The 27,658-nt window shown below is 40.3% G+C and overlaps 3 protein-coding genes across 3 annotated transcripts; 1 reads left to right on the plus strand and 2 right to left on the minus strand.

Moving 5' to 3' along the window:
* Positions 1–2,223: 2,223 nt before the first annotated feature.
* Positions 2,224–14,001, minus strand: rnft2 (ring finger protein, transmembrane 2). Its single transcript, XM_030737729.1, has 10 exons — positions 13,775–14,001; positions 13,589–13,666; positions 11,940–12,451; positions 11,771–11,847; positions 11,111–11,211; positions 10,624–10,777; positions 5,714–5,863; positions 3,839–3,904; positions 3,642–3,743; positions 2,224–2,898 (listed from the first exon to the last, which is right to left on the minus strand). Exons 2-10 carry the CDS (start codon positions 13,633–13,635, stop codon positions 2,764–2,766), a joined length of 1,344 nt encoding a protein of 447 aa, XP_030593589.1. The 5' UTR covers positions 13,636–13,666; positions 13,775–14,001; the 3' UTR covers positions 2,224–2,763.
* Positions 13,907–19,506, plus strand: spring1 (SREBF pathway regulator in golgi 1). The gene is made up of 5 exons (XM_030737730.1): positions 13,907–14,554; positions 17,693–17,849; positions 17,950–18,101; positions 18,355–18,468; positions 18,968–19,506. Exons 1-5 carry the CDS (start codon positions 14,459–14,461, stop codon positions 19,049–19,051), a joined length of 603 nt encoding a protein of 200 aa, XP_030593590.1. The 5' UTR covers positions 13,907–14,458; the 3' UTR covers positions 19,052–19,506.
* A 1,290-nt stretch (positions 19,507–20,796) lies between these two features.
* LOC115785346 (uncharacterized) lies at positions 20,797–22,850 on the minus strand. Its single transcript, XM_030736882.1, has 3 exons — positions 22,736–22,850; positions 22,492–22,646; positions 20,797–21,679 (listed from the first exon to the last, which is right to left on the minus strand). The coding sequence occupies exons 1-3, from the start codon at positions 22,752–22,754 to the stop codon at positions 21,227–21,229; spliced, it is 627 nt and encodes a 208-aa protein (XP_030592742.1). The 5' UTR covers positions 22,755–22,850; the 3' UTR covers positions 20,797–21,226.
* Positions 22,851–27,658: the final 4,808 nt, after the last annotated feature.

Raw genomic sequence — 27,658 nt, forward strand, 5'->3', positions numbered from 1 at the left:
GTATCTGTGGGATGATCACATTTTTAAAAAATTTTTAAAATGCCATTTTTTATACAATTAAACCGTGCTGGAGCAGTCCACAACAGAAAGCTCCCCAGATAAAACCAAACAGCAGAGATCCAAGAGTTAATAATTGCATCGCTCTTTTGGGAGAAGATGATGTAAACCCCACACCATGTGACACTGTAATGAATAATACAGTGGAGAGAGGGGTGGGGGCGAAAGGGGGGACGCAAACACTGTAAAGGTTTGATGAGAAACGAGAAGGAGGGTCCTACAGGCTCAAGACTTAAACTGAGGAGATCGTGTGTTGTTCTGCCGCGAAGAGAAGATGTGCTGGCTTCCGATCGACCACTCTTTGCTGCTTCCAGGTAACTCGACCTGCAGCTCCCGTCGACCCTCGCCGTGCTCCGTGGCTCAGCTGCTCGCGTCGCGCCTGCGGAGGATCGGGGACCAGCTGGAGAAAAGCTGGACGGCCGAAGAGGCGGACGTCGGCTTCAGCTGCGGGGACAGAGGGACGGTGGTGGTGAGCGGACGAGGGAACTTGAAAGAGGGCTTCCTGTGCGTTGCGCTGCACTTCACCGTGCTCGTGCTGTTCGTCGCGAGGCGACACCTGTAGGGCGCAAGGCTGCAACACCAGCAACAGGTGAGTAAACAGAGTCACGTCACCTGTTCGAGGGCAGAGCTTGAACCGCTGCGAGGGAAACTACCTCAGGTTTGGGTAGAATGAATTTAGGCATATTGTTCAAATGTGTGTGAAACTGTAACACAAAAACTAAATGTGTTTAAAATAATTTAGAAAACCCAGGTGAATTTAGAATATCTCTAAAACACTGTTGCTGTAGGCCAGAGGTACTTTTTCCTCTTGTGCAAACTTTCATCAACTTTTCTTGAGCTTTCCGAGATTCAATAAATAATTTTGAGGTATAAAAATGCATTTATACTCTAAAGTTTGAAAATATTTGCATCACAGCTGTAGCTGTGGAAAAAAAAAAATAACACACCATATCAATAAAGAATTATGGTGAAGGTGAACACAGTCGGCGGTAAATTATTTAACCACATATTTTGGCATATGCACATTTTAATATTTTATCACCAAGCATTAGGTAATTATTCAGATTCGCACCTCTGCAGAAAATAATATAGCGAAATAAATATTAGGAGGAATGAGAGAACTGTTGCGCTTGTTTACATTTCATTTTTAGATGGTGCTAAATAGATATTACAGATCTGTTGCAGGCTACACGTTTCCTTAATGCGTCTCAGTGAAGTGCGTGTATCTCCATCTCATTATAGACGGTGCCTTTAGGATTATGCAGGAGGGAAAGCACCGGACTCGCATCATTTGCACTTAAAGCAAGAGATGGAGGAGCGTCGGAGGATGCGGCGCCGGAAGAAGTGTGCACGGTGGGTGGAAAAGCGACTAAAGAGGACGGGGACGCGGGGTTAAATTTGTGTTTTAGCGACGGAAATGTGTTTCTGACTTTACTGCATGTGTCATGAAGACTAACTCAGGCCGGATATGGATGCACTATACCAAGCTGAGACGACACCAGCAGCCCTACAGTCAGACAGAGCCTACCTACCCCTCCGTGACTCTCCATTCTCTCATCCCATCTACAAACCGGTGATGTAATCCTCCCCTGGTAGAGTGGAGGGAAAAGCTTACTAATAGTGCGCCTTTAAATTTTCACCTCCATCAGTGCGAGTGCATCATTGAAAAACTGGGGTTAAACTCATTAGACCTTCTGTATCTAGGCTACAATTAGTGCAGCAATCCTTAATAATGCACTGATGTTTCCGAGCTTGATAATGCACTGTCCTTTTATACATAAGCTAAGCTGTAAGTGTAAGCTTGTAAATAATGAGGGTGATTTTTACAGGTGTTTTCTACAGTGTTTAGATGACGTTTACAAATTACTCTTTGCTTTTTAAATCTGTCGGGGCAGTGTTACGTGGCTTTTTATCATAAAGAAAATGCATAGGGAGCTATGCTGTTATTCTGTCTGTGATTTCTGCAAAAAATGATTCCCTTTTCTGGTATATTAAGTGTAATGTGGGCAAAAATGACTGAAACTGTCTTTTATAAAGTGTATGGTCTTTATACTTTTAAAATATTTCATATGAATTTTTAGCAGTCTTGATAATAATAAACTTTTACTGAGATATATTCTTTGTGTCATTGCATTTAGACAAAAAACATGCCTGATGTGAGCCAAAGTGCTTTATTTTAAAACCAACAATCTCAGTGCTGCACTGCACAAGTCCTAAATTATTCTAAATAAAATACTCAATAGTCACAACATAAATAAGGAATAACAATGAAAGAATTTACAGTGTGGAAGATTATCAGATGTGTCCCTGATGTCAGTGACAATGTACGACTACGGCGCCTGCCTGCACTCCATATAAACACTTTTACAGTGCATTGTTTATAGTCAGGGTAGATAAGCACCTTGTTCATTATTCAGTATCTAAATACGCTTAAATACTTTTTTACCAACAAAAACCTTTCCTACCTAAAGAGAGTACAAACTGATTTCTGCAATCACAGACCTAAACACAAATGAAAACAAGACAATGACAAAATTATAATCACTTTTTACATCATCACCACACTTAAAGTGAAATGTTATGTGAAAAATGTACTTCAGTTATTCCTAGCCTGATTTAAATGAGACATTTGCAGAAACAACACCGTCCACCTCGTATCTCAGTACAATCACATCTCTCTGGTTGCTCGTGATTTATTATTAGAAGTTAGTAGATTTGGAAGTGAGCCGAGGTGGTGCCATCCTTCCAGCATCTCAGGGTCTCAATGACAGTAGAACGACACAGTGGACACGTTCTCTCGCGGTCAAACCACAAACACAGGCACTCCTCGCAGAACACGTGCTGCAGAAGAACACAAGCGTCACTTATCTCATCGCAGAAATGTTCCAAATACACGACTAACATATCTTTCTCAGATCACCAGTAAATAAGTGATGCACTCTCACATACTGTATTTAAAAGATGGACACAGCCACCATGAAATCATCTGCAACCTCAGGCTGAGAATGGTCGACGCTCCATAAAAGCTCTTTTGAAACCAGATGTCGCAACTGCAGGAAACAGCTGACTGTGAAACCATGTGACATGATGATGCACACAGCAGCAACCTGTCAATCACATGGTAGGCTTGCACCGAAGGATGTCCTGCTTTATCATTCATCCGGACACTAACGGGGACCATAATTTAAAACAAAAAAAGGACATTATGTTGTACTCAAATAAGAACTGAATCTAGTGACTGAGCCCAAAGCATTTCCTGAAGTCATGGATCAAAGAATCTGACGGCTGTTTTCCCGCAGACTTCGATACAATTGGACTTTTTTTTGTGACCACATGGAGTCGCCCCCTGCTGGCCGTTAGAAAGAATGCAGATTCAGTTTCAGACCCAGAAGCTATGTCCATCTTTTATATAACTCTATTATTACCTTACAGACTTTACTGTTATTTACAGATTATAACAGAGCAATAAGAGTATCTCACATTGACCTGTAATCACACCCAAGTAACACACATTAGTCACTGTATAGTGACACTGAAGCAAAAACAAATTATTTGGCTCGTCTTACAGGTTAACGAGCCTTTACCTGACAGAGAAGAGCTACGGGGTCTCTAAAATCAGCCTGACAAATAGCACAGACATCACCCGCCTCGCTGCACTGCTGACTGCCGGCTCTCACTCCATAACTCTGGATGAAAGACACAGAGACATAAAAGAGTGAAACTTGCATGACACTCATTTAGATTCCTTGAGAATTCTCTAAAATAAAAGTCTGAATCTGACCTGGGTGCTGCAGAGCATGACCAGGGCCTTGCGTATTGTAGATATACGTCCACAGATGTCAAAGGACTGCAAATCAATAAAGACAGAGCACAATGAGGAATTACAACTGCCCACAAGCTTCCTATTTCATCTAAAATACTAATTCAGTTTATAGACATGCTAACAGATCTGTTTAACGTGTTCTCTGCTCCCATGTAAGTCAGTATTCCAGCCTAACTGGCTCTAATTAGGACCAACACTTGCCAACCCCTGAACAGCAAACTGAAGAATACGCCTCACTGATGCAATACTTATCTCATTGTTTTTATATGAAACCAGAAGCACTCAGAGCACAGACCTCCGCTGGGCAGTATTTCATTTTAAGGGAATAGTGTTTTATTTTGTATACATTTGTTTTTGTTATTTTTAAACATAATTTCAGAAGTTTGCAGTGCAGTAAAAACCAAATAAAGGCAGCACGTAAGAGGTTTACTTTGATTACACGTCATGCAGGAGCAGGAAATGGATAAAAGGTATTGATTTGTAAATAACTGGAAATAAATAACACGCTTATTATATAATATTATAACTACAGTATATTTCTAACTAACCAGGCAGCTCGTTCCCTTCATCTTGACAATCATTTCTTTAAAGATATATTTTGGAGTCACCGTGAAAGAAAGGCAGATTTGACATCGTCACTTTTCGACCAATAAATCGTTGACCTTGAAGACCTCGGCAGATGTGAGCCAGATTTGAATGGATTGTTAAGATGACCCCGCTCTACACCCCTACAAAGGTTCATCAGAGTTCATTTAAAACATCTGGGCTATCGTGTTTACAGACAGAATGACACGCAAGCACACAAATGCTACCAAAAACATGACCTCCTTGGTGGAAGTAACAAAACCATCACAAACTGATCAAAAAGTCCACGTCCGAACTTGTTTCAGTTACATAAAAACTGTTTCTTTTATAACTTCCTCCTCCCACAACTTTCTGGTTTGAGCTTGTTTCTCTAAAGTTTGGTCAACTGCTGCCCAGTCATGATGATGGTGACAAAAATGGACACATCACAGCACGCTGTTAGACCGAAACATTTTGCCTGATTTTGGAAAACACCGGTGTGCTGCAACTCAGTACACACATCCAGGAAACTGTCCACGTAATTCAACTGAACAAGCCCATAATTTAAAACGACAGCTGCTTCACTGTTATATTTAAAGAATGCGGGACAATAACAGTGATGCAAATAATCTTTGCATCATCCAGAGATTCATTCATTCATGTTCCACTTAGTTTCACTATTGCAGTTTCCCACAGGATGTCATGAATGAGTTCTGAATGACTCACGGCTCAAAAACGCCCATTTTTCAAGTTTCTAAGCTTGACCTTCCTGTAACCTCTGAGTTTTCTGCCTTCTTCCCCCCGTCACAGGCTGACGTGTGTTCTTACTTCAAGACTACTGTTGTTACAGTCAAGTCAAAATGTTTTTCCCCCCGAGCTTTACAAATATTTTGGAAACTATTTGTACTAATTTCTACAATTACTGAGGAGACAAGTCCACTGAGTCCACCTGGCCATCACTAACATTTTATTTAGTAATATTTCTGTGCATGTCGGCCTGCCTGTAAGTTTGTAACCATGTCCTGATATCTTTGTCTAAACAACTACTGGCTGCAAAGAGTGGTTGAGGATAATTCTGATAATTTTATTAACCTAACTTTTCATCCAGACTCCTCCTCATGCCAACATTCCCCTAACACCAGTACATATCTAGGAAAACATTTACTTTAGTTTGATGATTTTACATATGCATAAGAGCAACACTGGAAGTCTGAAAGTAAGTCTTTAGGGAAAAGCTAAAAACAGTATTTTGCCCTGAGGTGCTGAAACCTTGCAGAGGCTGTAGATGATGATGAGCGTGGCTCCCAGGAGGTAGCTGTTTGAGGGGTCTTCTCCCATGATGTACTTGTACCATAACTGGATGGGCACGAGGGCTCGAAACAGCTGGCTCAGCTCCTCAATCAGCAGGTAGAACTTACCCTGCGCGAAAACACACAAAATCAGAAACTACAGCAAAGCTGAGGCCTAATTTATTCAGTGTCAGTGACTAAATGTGTCCACGTAGACGCGTGAATGGCAGCATTTTAAAAAAAAAAATCAAAGGAGAACCATAACCCAAGCTTCAACTATGAGAAAAAAATATACCCAGTGGAGACAATATGTATTCTTTGTCTGATCCACTCACTAGCTGTCCAAAAAAAAAAAAAAAAAAAAGCAGGAAGGGCTCAGCAGCTTCAGGGCACTCTTCTATCTGGTCGAGAGCAGTGTGGTATTAAAAGCTTAAAACAGCATGCCTCCAGCCCAAACGTGGCCGCTGTCCAGATCTCAGCAGTTTCACAGCGGTACAAGCAATTTCCTCACACTGCAAGGGAAACTGGCAGCGGCTTTTTCCACCTGCTACCCAGTGCCCACATTAAGCCCAGCCCTGTGGGGGCTCGCGAGCTATCTTTAAAGAGCCTCCTTTCCATAATCACAGAGTAGAAATGCACTTTTGTCCCTACTCTCAGAAAGTGCATTAAGTTGAATTGCGAACAGTTAAAAACGGAGGCGAAAAAAAAAAAAGAAAAAAGAAAAAAAAAAAAAGGCACACTCGATTGCCCCGACTTGCATAATGACTTCCTGGATGATGGCTGACAAAGATTGATGACTGTGGGTAAAGAGGCACAAGCAGCTGGGTAGGTAGGGGAAGAAGACCTCTGCTAGCTACTAATTCATCTTCCTTATTGTCCCCTCAGCCTGGCATCCCACAGAGTCCATCACACCCACGCAAAAACTGTCAAATTTAACGTCTGGAGATGAGCCAGCCGGTGTGAGTAACAGGCACTGCTGGAGCAGTCTGCTGCTGAGCTACTGCTGTACATTTCTACCTGCAATACTGGAATTTCTGCATTTTATGAATTTGTTTTTAATTTAGTACAACTCATTACCCACAAATGATTTGGCAACCAAAATGTGTGTCATAACTTATTCTTACGCCCTTTGACTTACACACTGTGGGTCACTCTTTTTTTGGGCTGTCACAATATCAAATTTTATCATGGTTAAAAAAGAAAAATGCATTAACAATATTATCACAAGATGAATTAGCAATAATACAGGCAATCATATTTATCTTTAAGTATTTAACTCAAAAACAAGTACATGCAGTTGGTGATAAAGTCATACAAACAGAACAATCACAGAAAGTAAGTGATTATCGTCTCTGCATTATTTACATGTATCAATATTTAATTGTAAATTACAGTTATCGCAGCACTGCTGCATTATTCCTCAAAATGCTGCTTTTTAAGAGAAACAGAAACATACATGTTTGCTGAGCTGCTTCTACTAAATTTGTCAAGTTTATCTTCCATTTACTCACATTCACACCTATGGGCAATTTAGAGTGGCCAATTAACCGAACCCCAGTAACCCCTGCCTCTCACCCTATGACAGCTGGGATAGGCTCCAGCACCCCCCACCCCGAACAGGATAAACGGAAGAGAAATCTGATGCTACAGTTTAGCGTAACTTTAAATGATTTTCCTGAAAATCTATACAGAACAGCAAATGTACGCCGCTACTGGGAAAAGCTGCTGGGATCCTTCAAACCAGCAAACGCCACCGTGAAGGACAGCAGCCTTTGTAGCCGCTCCCATCCACCGCTGTGATAATCTACAGTAACGCTACAGAAATTAAAATTAAACATGTAGACGAACTGTTGACTTAGTCTGATACGATGTTTAAATCAGGCAGCTGCTGCAACAAGCAGGGGTGAGTCTGAAGGGGCGCACAAGACCATTTCAAGGCCTTAGGATGATTATTTTGAGCATTTAGATTCATGTAAAATATTACACTTTTAAAATCTAAAAAAATAAAAGCTACTGCCCTGGGGGCTGTTGGGTTGGACACTGAATTATTATTAGCATTAATTAACCCTGGGCACCTCCTGGGTGAGGAGCTCCAGGCATGTCCTACCAGGAGGAGGCCCCGGTGCAGACCCAGGACACGCTGGAGAGATTATCTCTCTTGGCTGGCCTGGGAACGCCTCGGTGTTCCCCGGGATAAGCTGGGGAGAGGGAGGTCTGGGTTTCTCTGCTTAGGCTTCTGCCCCCGTGACCCGACCCCAGACAAGCGGAAGCGAATGGATGGATGAACATTAATTTTTAACGTGTACACCATCAGAACATCTATTCTCTGCAGCAGGAAACTTTGCATCTGAGCAGGAAAACTCAGTTCTGAGAATGCTGAGAGGCTCGGTTTTGTTTGTGCTCTTTTAAAGGCTTGCACGCGCACACACGCACACACACACACCAAATTTACCTCATCCAGGATATAAAATAATGTCAGAACATTTTTTTTTTTTGCTTCCTACTAATGTAGGAAAGCATTCATTCATTTTATTTTAAGTCTTAGTACAAATGGCACCAACTGTTTTTCACTACTTTATTTCGATTTATGTTTGTACATGTTTCAATAAATTATGCCCTCATTTCCCATCTTCCTAGCAATATATTAAAAATGATGGATGGGCACAGTGCTGCATCCTGCTTTATTAATATTATTTTGATATAGGCTGCACTTAACGCTTTGGCTGCTGTAACAGTTTCCCAACTTTTGGGATGAATAAAGTATATCTTATCCTTTTCCAAAAAATAAATTTCAACTCCAATTTAGTAACTACTTGCTAAACCAATGAGAACACACACTTCGTTAACAACCACTAAATAAGACTGAAGCAAAAGCAGCATTTATGAGCGCATGGCTTTAAAACACAGCCGTCATGGAACTTCTGATCGCATGTCTGCGATTGCCTGTGCAAACTTGTGCTGACTGCACTGATTATGTGGGATCATTAGTGTATCCACATCTAGATGCATTAATGAACCCAAAAGGCAGATCATGTGTCTGCATGGAGCTCCAAACGTGCAGGACTGTACGGCCTCAGTGATAAACAATAAGAATTGATGACACGATCGGGGATTACCCAAAAACTTCACCTGTGTCCCATCACAACCGAGAATCTTCAATCTGTGTGTTTGTGAGTGGAGGATACAGGTAATGGTCCAGCTCCAGGGAGGGATGACCTCACCTCTGCAATCCCCCGAGGGCATATGAGCTCAGTTGCTGGCTGGTGTGGTTCTGATAGGCCTCTGGGTTTGTTTATCAGTGGAAAATTTAATCCTAATACTTTGTAACCCCCCACCCCATCCCTCCCAACACACAAATACACAACGGGAATATGAGCTGCACCTGTATGGAAATTAAAGTGTGTGTGTGTACATGCGCACTTACAATCATACGCTGTTGCCTCAGGCCAGAAAAACCAAGCAAGCAGACACCCACATGCACAAGGCTCACCTAAGGAGTACCACTTCAAACCTAATGAATACAAAACAGCTTCACACTGTGACCCTTTGGCACTCTGTTCACTCAGCAGAGTATTTCATCATAGTTTAGCAAATTTTCTTTCTTCCCCTCATGAACCGAGCTCAACAACTTTGAGAGTGAGCACTCTGTAACTCAATCAGGGGCCATGCCTGCTGTGGACAGCTGAAAAGTTGCAGCCAATGAAAAGGCCAGGAAGATTTTTGAACAACTTTTTCTGATTCTTTTTAATTCTCGGCCTGATAATCGAAGAAGAAAAGAATAATGTAAACTAGAAAATAAAAGAGCCTCAATTATGGTAAAAACCATAATAACAATAACAACAATCTTGATTATTTGCTACTTTATGGTTCATTAACTTAAACATCTGCATTTAATTCCCTTTTTTTGTTAGTTTTGTTTGTAGTTTCCTTGGACTTGAAATAGAAATCAAATAAAAAGCACATAGAAAGCAAGGTGACGATGGTGGATGACGTAGGTCGTCTGATTGTGAGCATAAAGCTCCTCCTGCAAAGTCACCCGGCGGTCCCTCCCAGGCTGCTGCCTCCACTGCAGCACGCCTGCAGAGGAGGCAGCAAGAGGCCTGGACAGAAGTGTACTGGCAGGACCGTCACAGCAGCCGTGGGGAGAGAAAGTGAGAACAGAAACAGAAAACTCTCAAAACTCCAGTGACAGGAAAACAAACCCTGCAACCATGAATCACAGTTTCAGCAAACATCAAATGCACAGCTACACATGCACCTGAAACTATACTCTGCCGTAGACACCACAGCGTAGCAGTCATTCATGTTATGGTCTTTGAAGTTTGCATGTAGCACAGCCACAAAAATGCGTCTGGCACACAAACATCAGTTCAGAGCGGCACTGTCTGATGAAGAAGTTTACATCAGTTGGCAGACAGCACTGAGGAGTACAGCAGTCTGCAGGACAGAAAAAGGACACACTAGAGAGATTGTGTCTCTTTGAGTGGCTTGGAAATATTTCAGAGAAAGTGGCTGGGAAGAGGGAATTCTGGGTATTTCTACTTAAGACTGCTGCCCCCAAGACCTGGTTACAGTGTAGATACATTTATTTCTTAATTTACACTTTCACTGAGATTAAACTGTTTTCTTGGGCTGTTTTTTTTTTTTGGTCCCAACTTCAACCATCCAAATCACACGAGAAATTCTCTTAATAACGAAGGGAAAAAAAAAAAAGCCTCAAAGTCTCAAATTAGAGGAAGTGGAACCAGCAAACAGCTAATTCTATCAATTATTTGTGATCTAATTTATTTTGTGGAACAAAGTGTTTCTTTTCTAACATGAAAAAGATGTAAAAAGTAATTTGCTGCATTTTCTGTAAAAAGCTCAGAAGAATAAATGTGGATTTCTTACCCTGGATTTGAATGCCAGGAGAATCTTGGGAAGAAAGAGGACGAAGCATTTCAGGATGATGGTGACGTATTTAAGCACAAAGTCGGTGATGCCCACCGCCCAGATCAGATCAAAGAAGTCAAAGCTGCTGAGGACGGGCTTGGCAAATATGAGGCTACAAGAGGAGATAAATACATTTCACTCAGTGAGTTGTTGTTAAGAAAGCTGCTGCTTACACTTAGGACGCTTTAATGACAAGCAAGAGAAAACGTCAAAGCATAATGGCAGAAACTCTGAGGAAACAAAACAATAAAATAAACCAAAATACTCACAGGACAAGCTCAGACAAGAACGGGAACACTGCCTGAAGGAAATGGAAGTTAAAAATAAAATGCACAACACAAAATGAATGGGAAAAACCTAAAAATATATATATATGTGTAAAAAAATAAAAAATGGCAGGCAAAGAAACACAGAGCTACTATAAAAATTCATGCTTGTACACTACCTGTTGTGCAGCTCTTCATGACTAAATGTGTAATAGATATACACAATGTTCCCTCCGAGGAACATGATGATCCACAGAGCAACAAACACAGAACGTTCCTCCTGGTAACACAGAGCCAGAGAGTTATTTTAGCACCGTATACCATTTACTCTAAAACTGTAATGTTCTGGTATTTAAAATAATGCTGCAAATGAACAGAATACCTGCTGTGTTTCGAGTTAGTCTGAATGTGATTCGGCACGTGCACGTACACATCTCTTTAGGCTGGTGCATGTATTATTTTCTCTCACATAAGAGGTCTATTTTTAAAGGTTTTTCCATAGCTGGTGTACTTATATGCCAAATTCATTTATGATGTTAAGGATAAAGCTCGTTCAGAGTGTATATTTTCTTATACTCATCAAGACCAACAACTATGACAAATTAATCCACAAAACCAATTAATCTACAAAATCTTCGTTGTCTACCAAAAATGGTTAAACTTGGTCATCTTTTTGCACAATACAGTCCGAATGTTTTTAAAAGTGCACTATGGTCCATTACATTTAACACACAACTGAAAAAAGAACATCAAAAAAATGCACTAGTAGCTCCTGTTTTGGGTAACATCAGAAAAAATATCAATTATTATTTTTATGAACTATTTTTGCAGTCCTTTACCCGTAATGATACTTGGTGCCTTAAAGTGGAATTGGCATAGGCAAATGTGCTAGCCATCCCCACACACACAGCAATACCTGCAAGAGAGGTGCAACATAATCAGTACTTTGTTGTTGTACTGTACCATTACACAATCTTAGCTACACTATTACTCCACAAACTAAGATACCTAGTTTATGCTGAAAGCAGACTTTAGCCAACAAAATAAGGATGAAAGGGAAGCCCCTCTGGAGCCAGGTGACCACTGCTTTCAACTCAGACAAAGCTGGGGCCGGGGTGGACTGGTCTTCCTGGGCCTCCTCCCTGGAGCTGTGCCTTTCTGAGCCAGCTGCTGTAGTAGCCTGCTGGAGCAGAGAGGAGGTCCTGTGCTGCAGAGGCTGGTGGTGGAAGTGGTGATGGTGATGGTGGTGCTGGGGAGGCCGAGGGAGAAAAGGTCCACCCTCTGTGCGATGGGGGCCCCCTTCCTCTCTGGATGATGCTGTCATCTGGATAAAAACTTCAGGGGGAGAGCCCAGGACTAAGCCAGCTGCCTGGAATTGGGCAGAGGAGACAGAGCTGGAGGGGACACCAACCAGGCCTGAGAAGATCTGCTGGGGAGAAGCGGGTGAGTCAGGCTTCAGGCAGTCAAACACACCACCTTCATCCAGGCTGCTCTCTGATCCCAGAGTTTGGCTTCGGCTCCTAAATGGAGGAAAAATGCATGTACTATAAAATATAGTCCCTTAATGATGGTGAACACCTTAGCATGTTTGTCATGTTCCTCAAAATTTTCTCCAATTAATTAGCAGAAAGCAGATAAAACATCCAGGTTACAAAAGCCTGCTTCTTTTACTCTGAGTCACAGATATTAAATTGATACAAAATTACTACTTAAACCATACATCTCATGATACTGATAATCAAAATTCGAGATTTTGGCTTTTGGGTACAATTTTCCCATCCATCCATCTTCTGCCACTTTTCTTGGTTTGGGTCTGACAGGCAGCAGTCTAAGCAGTGAAGCCCAAACATCCCTCTTCTCAGCCACCTCTTCCAGCTCATCTGGCAGGGGGTGGTGGTGGTGGTGGTGGGGATACTGAGGTATTCCCAAGACAGCCAGGAGACATAATCTCTCCAGTGTGTCCTGGGTCTGCCCCAGGGATTTCTCCCTAGAAGGATACGCTTGAAACCCCTTGCCTGGCAGGCGTCCAGGTGATCTGGACGTCAGATGCCCAAACCACCTCAACTGGCTCCATTCAATGCAGAGGAGTGGCAGCTTTACTCCTCACCCTGTTTCTAAGGGACAATTCAGCCACCCTTAATTTCCACTGCTTGTACCGGAGATGTTATTCCCTGAATTCATTCATCTAAATGTGTGGGGTTTTTTTTTTTAGCCCTGATAATTTGCTTTTAAAATGTAAATTAAAAAAGCAGAACATGTGGACTTGCCCTCATGAGCCTTTGAGCGCCTGCAACTTAAAAAACAAAATCCTAATATGGAGGCAAAATGTTCATGGTATAACTGAATATATTAAAGCCATGCAGAAAAAAAAAGGGTCATGTGGGAGGCACTGACTGATTCTCATGGAATGACTCTGGTCTATAACACCATGTAGTTCAACAGCCTTTAACTCCTTTTGGTTTGTGCTGAGAGCACTTAAAAGAGTGCTAAGGCCGAACGCAAAATGTTGCAACAATGTTGGAAAGCACACAAATATCCCTGTAAGCTCTACCTGACCTGTGTGGCCTTCCCAAAACCACCAAGAAGAGCCACCGGCTGTGCAGGCAGAAGTGGTAACAAAATCAACTGTGCATTTGTGCAGGAGCTCCTTTTCCCACCTTTCAGAGGGCATGCCATCCGTGTTGCTGCTGTGTCTCCTCTGCATGGCATACCGATCATCACCACATGGTCCAACCCTGTAAATGCACAAATCCACTGTATCATCACCAGCATCTGACTGACAGAAGCTGTTCTATTTCTAATGCATCAGACAATAAGGTGAATAAAAATATAAGCGACTTTACCTGAATTAATGCAGTGTACCGACCTTTAGCCCTAGTCATGGTTAATCTAAATGGTTAGCTAGACTGTTGCTGCTGCCAAGATGCTCCGTTCGGAAAACTTCCGGTGTTGCGTAACGGAGGACGGCATCTACCAATCAGCGTCCTCTTTCGGACCACACCACATCCGTGTTGAGGATTAGTTTTGCTGATGCTAGATGTCAAAATTCGCTGAAAAAATCCCACCGTTTCTCCGAAGTAGACATAACTTTGGACATTATCGAATCATTATCTCCAGGGGAGACGAAACTGCGTTATTAGACAGCGTCATACTGTATTCGTTATCGTATACCGTTATTTATCTAGCGAAAGCTAAAGCAGACGGCGGCTAGCTAGCAGGCTAACAAAGCTGGCATTTATAGTGAAACATCATTAGCTTGCATGTCCAGCACGTAACTCAACAGTGTCAAAGCAGTAATTATACTTAAAGGAAGCTATAATCAGTTTAAGAGGTAAAGCATGGGTTAGCTAATTTATGTCTATGTCCTATATTTGCATTCTCATAAACCCAGCTGAGCTAGCTTTGCAGTATTTGCAGTCCTCATCGGGTTTCATATTTCTGACGACTGAAGACAGCCAGAGAACTGCTACCCGTGGAGGTTTGACGTGTTGGGCTGTCACGTACATTTCCCCAAAGAAAGCCATGCTATGATGGTGCTACGGCGGCTACTGAGAAAGCGCTGGGTGCTGGGAGTAGTCTTTGGATTGTCCCTCATCTACTTTCTGACCAGCACCCTCAAACAGGTACAGAAACTCACGCTGAGCCAAAATAAATCCTGACTCCTTCACAATGATGGAGCTTGGAGATAATTCTAAGGGGGGAAAAATGCATTTTGGGGATTAAAGTTGTAGTTTTATGAGAGAAAATAAAGATTACTACATCTACATACTACAATTCTAAATAAGGAATGTGACACAGATTAGAAGGGAGATGTATCAGTAACTAAAATTGCTACTACCTGTTTTCTTTTGAATAATCCCAATTTATGGCATTATCTTTTGAAAGTGTAGATGTGTCTGATATTACAGTCTTTTACCTGTATATAAAAAATTATTTCCACCCACTAAAAAAGTTTTTGGCTTTCCAAGAAAGGATAATCACCAGGAATGTGATAATACAGTGATTTTTGTATATACTATGCTTAACAGATTTATTAGACCATCACCCAGTATAGATAGATTCAATTTTCCCATTACTCAGTGCAAGTACAGGGCAATAAAATGCGGTTAGCATCTACCAGAAGTGCAAAAAGTAGCACTGTGCAAAGTCATAGGAGTGCAAATATGAAAACTGTGCAATTACAGACATGTTTATGCCACAACTGCCCTAAATTAACAGTATGGATAATTGCAAACATCACATTTTATGTTTCTGTAATAGGTAATCCACCAGTATTCACAAGCTCTTTAATCAAAATACTTTAATGCTAAAATGTAATAACTGTTATCCATGAATTTTCAAAAATATTTTTTTTTAATTACTTGCATTCCTAAACAGAAAAATTCGTTTCAGTGGTTGAATCTTCTGCTTGACTAAGTCCAGTGTGCTGGCTCAAAAATGTAAATTCAGAAATTTTAATTTTAGACAAGTGTTTGACAGATTTCTACTATAAAATATTTGTGTTTTCTTGTTTTTATGACAAGTGGTGTAATAAATATGTTAAGCGCTCTATATAATTTGTGTGTGTATTTATGTGGTCCTCAAGCTCTGGTCCTCTACCAGCAGCCTGGGAGTTTGAGGGTTCTGTGGAGTATCTTGGCTGTTTCTAGGACTGCACTCTTCTGGACTGAGACCTCTGATGATCTGCCTCCAGTCCACTGGAGCCACTCTTCCAGCTTGGGGTTTAAAGCTCCTAATACGCCTATTACCACTGGGACCACTTTGACTTTACCTTCCACATCTGCTCTAATTGTTCCTTCAGCTTATCTGTTTTCTCGTGCTTCTTCTTCGTGATGTTTCCATCAGCTGGGATTGCCACATCTGTCACAGCTGTGGTCTTCTGTTCCTTGTCAGCCACCAATATGTCCGTTTGGCTGGCCAGCAGCTGTCTGGAACTTGTAGTCCCACTGTTGTTCTTAACCACCTTTGGTGGTGTCTCCCATCAGGAACTGGGGACTTCTAATACATATGCGCATAGATATTGTACACTATCCCAGCCACTTGGTTGTGCCTCTCAGTGTATGCTGTCCCTGCTTGCATCTTACATTCTGCTGCTATGTGTTGGATAGTCTCCGGGGCACCTTTGCACAGTCTTCAACTTTGGTCCTATCGGCTGCGATAGACTCCTGCCTCTGTGGATCCGGTGCTCAGGGGCCTGTTCTTGTGCTGCCATTATCAGAGCCTCTGTGCTGTCCTTTACACCAGCCTTTTCTATCCATTGGTAGGAGTTCTTGATGTCAGCCACTTCTTCTATCTGCTGATGGTACAGCCCATGCAGGGGCTTGGTCTTCTGTGATAGCTCCTTCTGTTCTTCATCACCATCTGTCTTCATCTGGCTGAGGAACTCATGGAGCAGCTCATTTCGGGGGCCATCTTCCTGATGAATTCACGGCTCCATATTTCCTCCTGGATTGTGGCTCTGACACTCACTACTCCTCACCCTCCCTTTCTCTGTTGTTCGTAAAGCCTGGCGGTGGTCTTTGGGTGAAGACCTCTGTGCCTTGTGAGGTCTCTTGATATCAGTGGCAGATTTTATTCCTTCAGTTGAGCTGGTTATTCTGCCCTCTAGCAACTCCATCACTTCAGTCCGGATCACCTTCCCTCTTTTCCCAGCCATTCGGCGTAACATATCCAGTCCGAATGATATCCTGATGTCCTCGCTATAGATCTTTGTGAGGTGGATCAGTCAGACAATGTCTTGGGTCACTTCTGGCATACAGCTTAATGTCATCCATGTCCAGGGGATGGCTGATCATCACTCCATTCCTGAACCTATATCTGTATCTGCTCTTTGCAACGACGCCTATGCAGCAGTGGGGAATAGTGCATCAACTTGGTGTACCCTGCACTTGATGGTGACTTGTGTGATTGTCTTGGACTTGACTTCCTGTGTTGTCTTCCAACTCCCATTGAGTGATGCCATTTGTGATGTGATAAAGATAACTTAATGTGTTGTTTCTGTTAATTTCTTTTGCTTTAATTTATAAATTCATAATCTCAAAAAATATTCAGTTTTTTCTTCTACCGTAACTTACCACTTTATCCTAGAAATATTACAAGTTTATCCTCATTCATTTATTACTTCAATCTCAGAATATTAACCCCTCGGACATATAATCTAGGATGGCCCTAATACACTGTTACAGAATATTCTTTCATATGTTGGCAGTTAGAAGACATCACTTATTTCCTGGTAGCAGTGATGTTAAAAGTCAAATATTTGTGACACTCTTTTATAGTTAAAAACAGATCCATTGCTAGTTATCATTGACAGCCGCACACATACTAATGGCAGCTACCTTTAGGATTAGTTTGAATTATCTTTAAGACACAAAGAGACTTGTGGACATGGACACAGTCTTCCTCACAGCCACCATATCATAAAACAGCAAATAAACCAAAACACACACCATCACAATTTCATGCATCCAATGACACAGTTAAGGTTCCTGTTTTGTCCAATTCAGCAGTTCAGAGACATTCAGAGGATGGCTGATCATCACATTCCTGAACCTGTATCTGCTGAGAATTTGTTCTTGTCTTCTTTGTTGAAACGATGACTACTGAATGTTTCTCAAAAAAAAAATTGCAAAAGTAGTTGAAATTCATCCATCATGTCTGCACTAACCACACTAGGCGTAGGGTTATTTGTCTGACCCTTTTCTGCAATTTACGCTGCTCCTCGTTAGCATTTCATGACCTGTTTCTTGTGTGTTTCTCAGGAGGAGCGGACCATAAGAGACCGCACACTCTTAGAAGTTAGAGATTCAGATCATCGCATCCCCTGGAAAGTCCGTTTTAACCTGGGCAACAGCAGCCGACAGATCACTCAGTGCAGAAATTCCATCCAGGGCAAGACTTTGCTTACAGACGAACTCGGTGAGTAATAAACCTATTACTCACCAGCATACACTGATGATAACACATCTGAGGTAACCTGTAATCAGTGTCTGTGCTTATCTGTATTAATGTTTTTCAGGATATGTCTGTGAGAGAAAAGACTTGCTCATTAACGGCTGCTGTAATGTCAATGCTCCCAGCACCAGACAGTACATTTGTAAAAGCTGCCTGGCCAATGGCTGCTGTAGCATCTATGAGTATTGCGTTTCATGCTGTCTCCAGCCTGATAAGGTAATCTGCCACATCAAGGGCCTTCAGGATCATCGGTTTTTAACTGTCATCGTAAAAGGCTTATCTGTCTACGTGCTGCATGTTGCAAAACCTTTGCATGCACACATTCTAACGGGAGATAGAATAGAATGCCTTTATTAGATATGATTTTGAATTGCGTATTGAGTTTACATGTAAGGGGAAGAGAAACAAATCTAAGCAATTTGAAGGCTGTAACTGCGCGCATTCAGTTTATCTTTGTATTTTTGTCCAGCAACCTCTTCTTGAGCGCTTCCTGAATCGTGCAGCTGAAGGTTTCCAGAATCTCTTCACCGCTGTCGAGGATCATTTCGAGTTGTGTCTGGCCAAGTGCAGGACTTCTTCGCAAGTATGTTAAGTTAAACAAACATGAATTGTTAGTGAAAGTAGTAGTTTGGCAAATATGCAGCAACACTTCCTCTTATCTCCTGAGATGCAGAGTTGATATTTTGCTCATATAATATTCATCTTGGTTTTTTTTTTTTTTTTGGAGACAGTTGTTCAGATAGTCGTTGAGTTAAGCTTTGTGTATCAACTTTACATATCACTATGACTCATAATGATGTAACTGTCTTATTCATTTCCTGAGACAGCTGATCATTTAGAGAACTTTAAAAAACTAAATTTTGCCTTGTCGTAAATCATGACTGAATTCTTCAGAGATCTGTGCAGCTTTGACTTTTGCTCTACTCAGTGCTTAATGCTTACAAAGCTTTGTTTTAGGTAAAGATTCAGTCTTTATAAATTTGCATGTGTATTATAACAAGAACACCTGAATTTATTATATAGTTTGTTGCTATTGTCAATTTATTTATAGATTTTTTTTTTCTATTTTTCTCCTTCTCCAGAGCGTTCAACATGAGAACACCTACCGAAACCCTCAAGCAAAGTACTGCTACGGTGAGAGTCCTCCAGAACTCCTGCCTGTATGAGCCTGTTTGACTTCCTCTGGTGTTCAGGAATGAAGAACAGTGGAATAATAATTGACAAGTGAGCCTGTTTGGTGAGGAGATTGTGCAAATGAAATGCTCGGACAATATTGCGTTATTGTGGCAAAGAAATGAAGTCATCCGAGACCAACCTCAACAAAGGACAAAACGCTGTATGTTTCTTTCATTTTATTTTTTTTTATTATTTACACTTCATAAGTGCATAAAACGCTTCATACATTCATCCGTGATGATCATCAGGTCTACGTAACAGGCAGCTCATCCATCAAGGTTTGCTTCAAACAAGGTCATGTCATAAAATCCAATGAACTTAATTTTGAAAGAGCATTTCCTGTTTTGGTCTGAACATTTTAAAACAGCAAAGAATGTGTCCTTACTTCTGTGTATAGTGCATGCATATGAAATACTTATTTAATAAAAGGGACTGTGAAACAGAATGAGTTCTACTTTATAGTTCTATATAGAAGTTATGGTGTATGCCTTTTATGAATGCTGGCAGAGTTTTAGCTCGGCTGTTTCGAAGAAAAAGTCGAGCTGTTGTCATCTCCTCGGTGTCGGTGGGTCTGTTCCACGGAAACTTTAATGTTGGTCATAACTCGAGGACAATGTCACCAATAATTCACACCGTAGATGATAGATATTAGAAATCTCAGATGAGTTTGAATCTCTCCAAAGGTAAAGGTCAGAGGTCAAGTTTTTAGAAAAGCTCATGAACGCAGTAATTCGAGAAGGATCTAACCTAGGATAGTGTTGATACTGCATACTGTTCAAGCTAGATTCATCAAACTTTACACACTTTATTGTTACATACACTTTATTTAGCCAAAATAACAGTGGTAAATATTCTGAAAATCCTAACAGTATCATATATTAAAATTTTATTAAGTTTTTGGGTCTAAAGTAGCAGGAAGAGAAAGTCAAACAAGACAGAAAATCTTGAAAAACAGTTGTTTTATTTAAAAAAAAAAAAAGACCAAATATTGTGTAAATAGTGATGGTTAATAAACATAAAGTCCTAGGAAAATTAAGATAATGCAAGAAATTTGAGCGTAGAGCAGTTTAAGAATGAAAATTTGAATACAACTAGAAAATGTCAATTTCCTTGAAAATATAAGAACATTTCATTCAACACACACACACACACGAGAACATCTTATAAAACATTAATCACCTAAGTTGACGAGGATGAGAGCCACATTAATCTTTCTCTTACAGTATTGTTCACTTGCTTTGCTTTAATCGAAGGGTGACGGTCTTATCTGCCTTACTGTGTGCTGTCCATCTGTCCCTAAATTTCATTGTGAAACACGGTGATTGGAGTCCAAACTAGTGGCTCTGGCAGGGGGATTGTTATCAGCACTCTTTCTACCTCAGGCAACGAAGCCCCCTCACAGGGGATAGTTGGTCAGAGCAAAACAATTAATCACTATGAAGGCTGAGGAAAACAAACTGTCATAATTAGGAAATATATTAGAGGCACTTCTGTTTGCCTGGTTGGCAAGTTGATTAATTACTGCCACAGGGGAACATGTTGATTGCTGCGAGGAATCAAGTTTGGAACAAAGACATTTCCGATAACACTTGCGTGAAAATAGCACGACATTTTGGTAAATGGACAGATTTACTTTATTACTTAGAATTTAGTGAGATGATTGGAATCATTATGAAATAAATGAGAAGTGGCAGAAAGCAGCCAATTAGCTGGTAAAGCAATAAAAGGTGTAGCAGTTAGCATTAGCACAGCGACACTGGTATTTGACCCTTTGTGACATTTGTTAAGAGGCACTGATTGGTGGATTTGGATGCTACCAGACAGAGCTAAGCTAGTAGCTTAGCTTGGGGCAGCTAGAGATTATCTGTACTAAACATTAGACTTTTGCACGTACTTTCTCATCTAACAGAGAAGAACAGCAATTTCCCAAAAATGTCAGATTACACCATTATGCAGATTGTTCTGTTTGTAAAGATTAGACTTGCATTGAACTAAACCAGATTCCTATAGCCTATAGGAAAAAGAGATACTGTAAAGTTCCTAAAAGCATGACTGCATGGAGGACATCCAAAAAAATTGCATTTACAAATTGAGGAGGGAGTTAAAGAAAAGCTGCCAAACTGTAATCACATTTGCATCGCAAACTGACCTAAGCTTGTTAAAAATCACAGCAGGTATCCATTCCCCTCCAGGTAATTCTGTGTATTTGTTACTTTAGGTTTCAACTTTTTTGTTTCTTTGACCTTTCTTTGAAGCTTGCGCTCCAGCCATACCAGGTAATCCCTAGCTGTCTTCAGTAGAGTATGACTCCATTGTTTCCTCTCAAATACATGCTTAGGCATTTTAGGTGGTGATGGCTTTTGGGGGCAATGCCCACCAGAGGTATTTTCTACACAGTCTGCAAGCAGCTCGACCCTGGCAGTGGTTTCCTTGAGCTTATGCAGTACAATATTTTGGGGATTCAGATTGCTTTTCTGGTCTTCGAAGATTTTCTTCAGGCCTTCATACATGAAGAGGAGGCTGCAGTGAACTTTTTCCCAAATGGGAGGAAAGTTGTTCTGGACCTGGAGCTCGGGGAAGCCAGGGGGCCAAGTACCAACCTTTCCATTGGCTTCATCCTGAAAGAGCAGACCAGCAGTGATGATACTTGGAGGAAATGTTTTGCTCATCACATAAATATGCAACTAATCTCTTAAACTCTGTCTCTGGAAGGTCATTCAAGGCATCTCTGCATTAATCTACACCAAACTGAGAGAAGAAACGTATCTCTAGATTTAACAAAAAGATGTGTTTTTAAATACATTATATAAATATAAACATTTGTCTCACACATCATGAGATTATTCAGGCATAGACACAGGCAAGAGAAGCAAATAGACTTTCTGTGTGCTCACAAAAGGTTCCTCCGATTTTATATCATACTTAATATATGTAGTCACATGTTGTAAGTGCAACTTAGAATATTTTCTTCTGTATATTTACAACCTATTTTATGCTACTAATAGTATTTCATGTAAAAAAAAATACTGTTAATAGTATTTGGTTATTAGATTTCGAGCTGATTTTCTAAAGATACTACAGAGATGCACTTTCATGAATAAAACTTGTTTAACCTGCACCTGAGATTCAGTTCTAAATATGAATTTTAAAGGAGATGACTGAACAGCAACAAGGTGCTTGTAAGTGATCACAGAGCTGCTGCTGAAACTGAAAGGGTTTGGATCTGGAGGAAGAACCTCCAGGAGTAAAGGCTGTGACAGCACTACTGAGAGGAGCTTCTGAAGTCGCACCGTTTCCACAAAGTAAGAGTCAGAAAGATTCAGCCAGCCTGCCCACAGCTATTACACCATCCAAGCATGCCAGCACATTGCATGTAGCCTCACAAAGCCACTTCTCCAGGTTGCAGTGGTGAGAAAATACTGTTACTTACAAAATAGTGCAAGCTTTCATTAACCAGCGTTTTGGTCAGGTCTGTCAGGTGTTTAGGACTGCACGATGCACATGTAGCATGTTTCTTTGGCGCATGTCCTGCATCCAAGCCCTGCATCAGAATCACCATCCAGATAGATGCCAGCTTCAGAAAACCTGCAAATGCAAGTGTACAATCACAACATTTCAAACTTGGTGTGCTTTCTCTCACGAATGAATGAATGATGCTACATGGTATACCGTACCTGCTCCGAATCCCATCATTCTAATTCTGCTCACGGTTTAATATGATGAGGAACAGATTCCCTTAAAGTAACATAGGTACGCAGGATCATTTTTATATTTGCCAACTTCTCTGAGTAGGCGTGTGAAACAAGTGCTGAAGATAATCTTGCCCTATCGCTTACTTAACCATATCCTCTGATGAAAAAGTCAACCAACAAACCAATCAGCACTGGGTTCACTGTGTCAGCACCTTGCAGTATTTTTTTTTCCCTCTACGAAAGGAAATTACTGATAAAAGATAATACTGATAACAGTTTTTTTATTTGGCTACTATTCATTTAATATGATCAGGACACAACACTGCAATTGTTGTTGGTGTAATCATCTTTACTCTTTACCCAACACACTGAAATTTCAAATAGGCTCCTTCATTTTTAAGTGATCTTTAACTTATGTTAGTTTAGCAGGTTTAGTTGTGTGACAGCATATCTATGATTGAGTCATTTCTTCTTATGCAATACTTTCTGTGCGTAGATGTCACTGTCCACAGCGCAGCGGTATCCGTTTGTGTGAACCTGGTTTTGACTAGATTAAAATTTTGACTCCAATTCTAACTCTGTTGCTGATTAATGTCACAGGCAAACCAGTGGTGGATGATGAATGAGATGCAGTTCATTTCAAAACGCTGAAGTTGGATAAAAAGTTTAGTTTATGCAGTAAAAAAGCAAAGCTCTCTTTTTTTTAAGCTTTAAAACAAAAAAAGTTGATGAATCTGAATTTAACTTTATTAGGTTTGGTCACAGTTGCACTTTATATAGAACTCACATACCTGCCTGTTGTATACAGGGCAGAGAAACACATAATGAAAAATAATAAATAATAGCAGTGTGAAATTCAAAAATAAATAAATTATAACAGGAAATAAAACTTCAAACAGAACAATAACAAAACTCATAGTTACAAACTACTCTTTTCATCTATCTACACCATATGGTATGCTTGTTATATTTTAGTGTAAATATTTGTAAGGCATTAAATCACACAAATTAACAAAGCAATTATTGTTTTGTAATGAAATCTTTTTTCTGCTGGCATTACATAATCCTTTGGAGGCACATACACAATCCAAAATTGCAGTGAAAGGTCGATTGTTGCAGAAGAATGTTACACATCGTTACACAACTTGATGACAACCTGAGAAGTTCCCCCTTCGTCAAGAGCCCACCAGTTTCATTCATCACTCAGCAGAAGATAAACTCAGACAGGAAAATAAATACACAAATAAAAAATAACCAGGACAGCACATACACTTCAGTAATAAATTACTAATCAATAGATTAACTTTACTGAAACACTGGATCAGTTTCAACAATTTAATGACACTTTAAAATATTACTAATGTCAGGAAACGGGGGTAAAAAGGAAGGGAGGCAGCTTTTCCCCATTTTTACAAAATCTCCTGCTATGAACATTGCAAAAAAACATTTATGTATACTAATACTAAGAATACTAATTTTCAATGTCTTTAACAAAATAAATATATATTACCAAAATATAGCTAGATAGCTAGATAGAAATTTTATTGAATTCTCACTGATTCCCAAAAAGGAAATTATTGTGTAACAGCAGCAAGAAAAAATACAATCTACAGTAACTAAACATCAAAGTGAGAGTGCCAACGATGAGTGCGCGACCCTGAACAGGATAAGCGTAAGCGGATGGATAAAAACACTTTAGTCCTGACAGGTGTGTTCACCTTTCACAGAAAGAAGCGTTATTATCCAGTTTTATGGAAAACGGTAGGAATGATTCCCTGAAGCGTTCTTTATGGTTGAATCAGTCTGAGGGAGAAGGAGCCCTGCTGCCTCAGCAGTCTGGAGTGGAGAGGGTGAGAGGGGTTGTCCATGATGGAGAGAAGTTTGTTCAGGGACCTCCTGTCCCTCACTGACTCAAATGTCTGCAAATTCTGCCCTATGACGCTTCCAGCCTTGCCAATCAGTTTGTTGATCCTGCTGGCATCTCTGGCACTGATGCTGCCCCCCACCCCACCCCCCTCCCCCCAGCAGACAACAGCAGATATAAATAATTATAAAAGTTTAAGCTACATCTCAGTCCTGTTCTAAGAAATAAATATCCATAAATAAAAACAAAGCACACACACACACACACAAAAGTGGGGCTGCTGAATCGCTCCCACTCATCTCTTCACTTTTAGCCACACGCTGTCTGTGCCTCCATAACTACCTCCAGCACTTTTGCCGACCACTCTTTCAGTCTGATTGTCAGACCCTGCACATACACCTTCTTTTTGTAGGAGCCATTGTGGGACAGGTTTAGCGGGGCTGGGGTAGTCAGCGTGCAGATCTCTGCACCAGTGCTTTTTTGTATCATACCTGTAAGACTGCTGAGTCTATATTTAATTTGCTTAAAGGCTTTCAACATATCTTTTTGATCATGCAAAAGGTCTTTCTGATAATTTTCTGCGAGTGCGATGTGTAACTTAAAGAGCTTATTCTTGATGCAGATGTCCTGGAGCTTCTCAGCGATGCTGAGACCAGATATCTGGGAGTCGGGAACTTCAGGTGGGACTGAATCCCCCATGTTTCCATAATACCTTATCTGTAGGAAAAACAGATAAAGATCATCATAAAACAGCACGGAGTGAAAGCGAGAGCAGAGCTGGTTATTTCAGATTCCCCGGTGTTAAAGCTTCAGCTTTACACTGGTTTTTGTGGCACACTAGCACAGTTAAAGATAAATGATTACATGGATATATATACCAGAACCCAATCTAAACATTAGATTCACAGACAAATGATGGATTCATGTAATTCAGCATTGCCATTTTAAGATTCATCTCACTAATGCCAGAGTTATATTGTTTCTGAAAAATGCAACCCCAACAGGGTCTTCCAGCTGTAGCTAAAATCATTCAAACCAAGACGGTAGGCAGAGTCAGTGAGAGGCCTTTGAGAGAAACATGATGCATTTGTTACTTCACATCATATAAACACCCATCATGCATCACTGACCATTTTAGGTATTTCTGACAGCAGATGAGTTATAAATATTACATGGAGTAAACCTTAGAGTTTAACACCTCCAATTGACTGTTCAAGATGACCAAGGTTTGCACCAATTTTGCAGCAGCTAGGAAAAGTCTGCAGCCCCAAGAAGGATATCATACAAGATTCACTGGATGGTACTTACAAATAAACGCTGTAGCTCATCTGCTTCATGTTTGATTATTTCTGCAAGGCCCATGATGTCCTTTATATCAGTACAGTTGATAGAAGCTGAGGAAGTTGGAGCAGGAAACACAGGACTCCACCGAACTCCCAGGAAGATCAAGAAAACAGCTGAAGGGCAAAAATGATGTTCTCTTTTAAACAAGAAACTATAAAATTACCCAAATAATGTGACAAGATTCAGGAAATATTCATACATTTAATGAGATTTTGAGGCTTCCTGTTGTGAGAATGAAAGAATCTAGCTTAAGTCTTTGGAAAAGGTTTCTTCCAAGGAGTAGTTCCTTTCAATATTGAACGAGGACCAGTTTTTCTTCCAGTCTCTAAGATATTATATATTTTAAATGCCTAATCTAATTAGGAATAAATATTTATCAGCACTAAAGCTTAAATGTATCATAATCAATAAAAAAAAGTAGCATTTATTAGAGGTACTAAGCTAAACTGCATTCTTTGAAACAGTAAAATAGTCTAAGCATGTCCAATCTGCTTAATGTTCAGTTAAATAATAAAAAAACATATATTTACCATAGTGCATTAGAGAGCCAGTGACTTTACAATCCATGATGAGAGCAGTAACCGGTCCGCCTCACGCTCAGCTCAACAAATTGATAACAGCAAGGTGTAACTTTGCATTGGTAGGGCAGCTTATATACGTTTAAGTACATCTACACCCACATGCTTTGACACCCACATACGCCTCATTCACAAGGAATTCCATCATTACTTTTTTGTTTTTTTTTTAAAACATCACTCATATTATGACATATTATTGCCACTGAATCATATGACTTTAGAAGAAGTGGGATGGCGGTGAGATAAATGATAACTACGATGCTTAAAATACCACAGCAAACAAAACTCTCTATCTCGGGTGTGAAGGGGCTTGCATCATATTGGGCAGGTTTTTAAAAATTCATAGTTAAAAAAAAAAAAAAAGGCTACATGGATACATTTCAACACATTAAATGACACAACAGTTCACACTGTGCATCCTTAAGGAGTGGTTAAAAATCAAAACACATGCTGGCTTTTCCTCTTCTTCTTTAACCACTGCTGTTTTCATGAGAAAATTTAACTTTAAAATTGTTTAAAGTTAACACTGGAAAAAAGAAAATACTTTATAATTAATACCACATTAAACCTTTGACAGCGACTCATTGCTATACATTTCTGTTTTACGGAAAATATTGTGGTACTCTAAAGATTTTTGATTTGATTAAATGTTTTTGCCAATTTTCATTTCTGTCTCAATTATGACTTTAATTGTATCCAAGCATGTGTCGGGTTAAAAGAAAATCATATTTCTGATTAATTCTATTCAATTCAATTTTGTTTATACAGCACCAAATCACAACAAACAGTCACCTCAAGGTGCTTTATACTGTAGGTAAAGACCCTGTGATAATCACAGACAAAACCCAACAGTCAAAACGACCCCCTGTGAGAAAGCACTCGGAGAGAGTGGGAAAGGAAAACTCCTTTTTAACAGGAAGAAACCTCCAGCAGAGCCAGGCTCAGGGAGGGGCAGTCATCTGCCACCACTGGATGGAGCTGAGGGGAGAGAGTTGTTTCCAACATTACCTGCACATCCTGTTTTATTCACTTTCCAACCACAAACTTTATAACTGAAAGAGTTAAGACGTCAAGCCCAAAATAAGTCATCAGCATAGTTTGTGTAGGCTCTGTTTTAGC

This window comes from Archocentrus centrarchus, chromosome 9, assembly GCF_007364275.1.
Source record: "Archocentrus centrarchus isolate MPI-CPG fArcCen1 chromosome 9, fArcCen1, whole genome shotgun sequence".
NCBI lineage: Eukaryota > Metazoa > Chordata > Actinopteri > Cichliformes > Cichlidae > Archocentrus > Archocentrus centrarchus.

What these genes read in the sequence shown, in the direction of transcription:
- rnft2 (XM_030737729.1), bottom strand. Translation starts at nt 13,635, where the DNA reads ATGCAGAGGAGACACAGCAGCAACACGGATGGCATGCCCTCTGAAAG. An exon ending in TCCTGGCATTCAAATCCAGG is followed by an intron (nt 5,864 to 10,623) that starts GTAAGAAATCCA and finishes GTTTTCGCGCAG; the next exon opens with GGTAAGTTCTACCTGCTGAT. An exon ending in TCATCTACAGCCTCTGCAAG is followed by an intron (nt 3,905 to 5,713) that starts GTTTCAGCACCT and finishes ATTGATTTGCAG; the next exon opens with TCCTTTGACATCTGTGGACG.
- spring1 (XM_030737730.1), top strand. Translation starts at nt 14,459, where the DNA reads ATGATGGTGCTACGGCGGCTACTGAGAAAGCGCTGGGTGCTGGGAGTA. An exon ending in TTTGCTTACAGACGAACTCG is followed by an intron (nt 17,850 to 17,949) that starts GTGAGTAATAAA and finishes AATGTTTTTCAG; the next exon opens with GATATGTCTGTGAGAGAAAA. An exon ending in GCTGTCTCCAGCCTGATAAG is followed by an intron (nt 18,102 to 18,354) that starts GTAATCTGCCAC and finishes ATTTTTGTCCAG; the next exon opens with CAACCTCTTCTTGAGCGCTT.
- LOC115785346 (XM_030736882.1), bottom strand. An exon ending in ATGAAAGCTTGCACTATTTT is followed by an intron (nt 21,680 to 22,491) that starts GTAAGTAACAGT and finishes CTGCTCTTTCAG; the next exon opens with GATGAAGCCAATGGAAAGGT.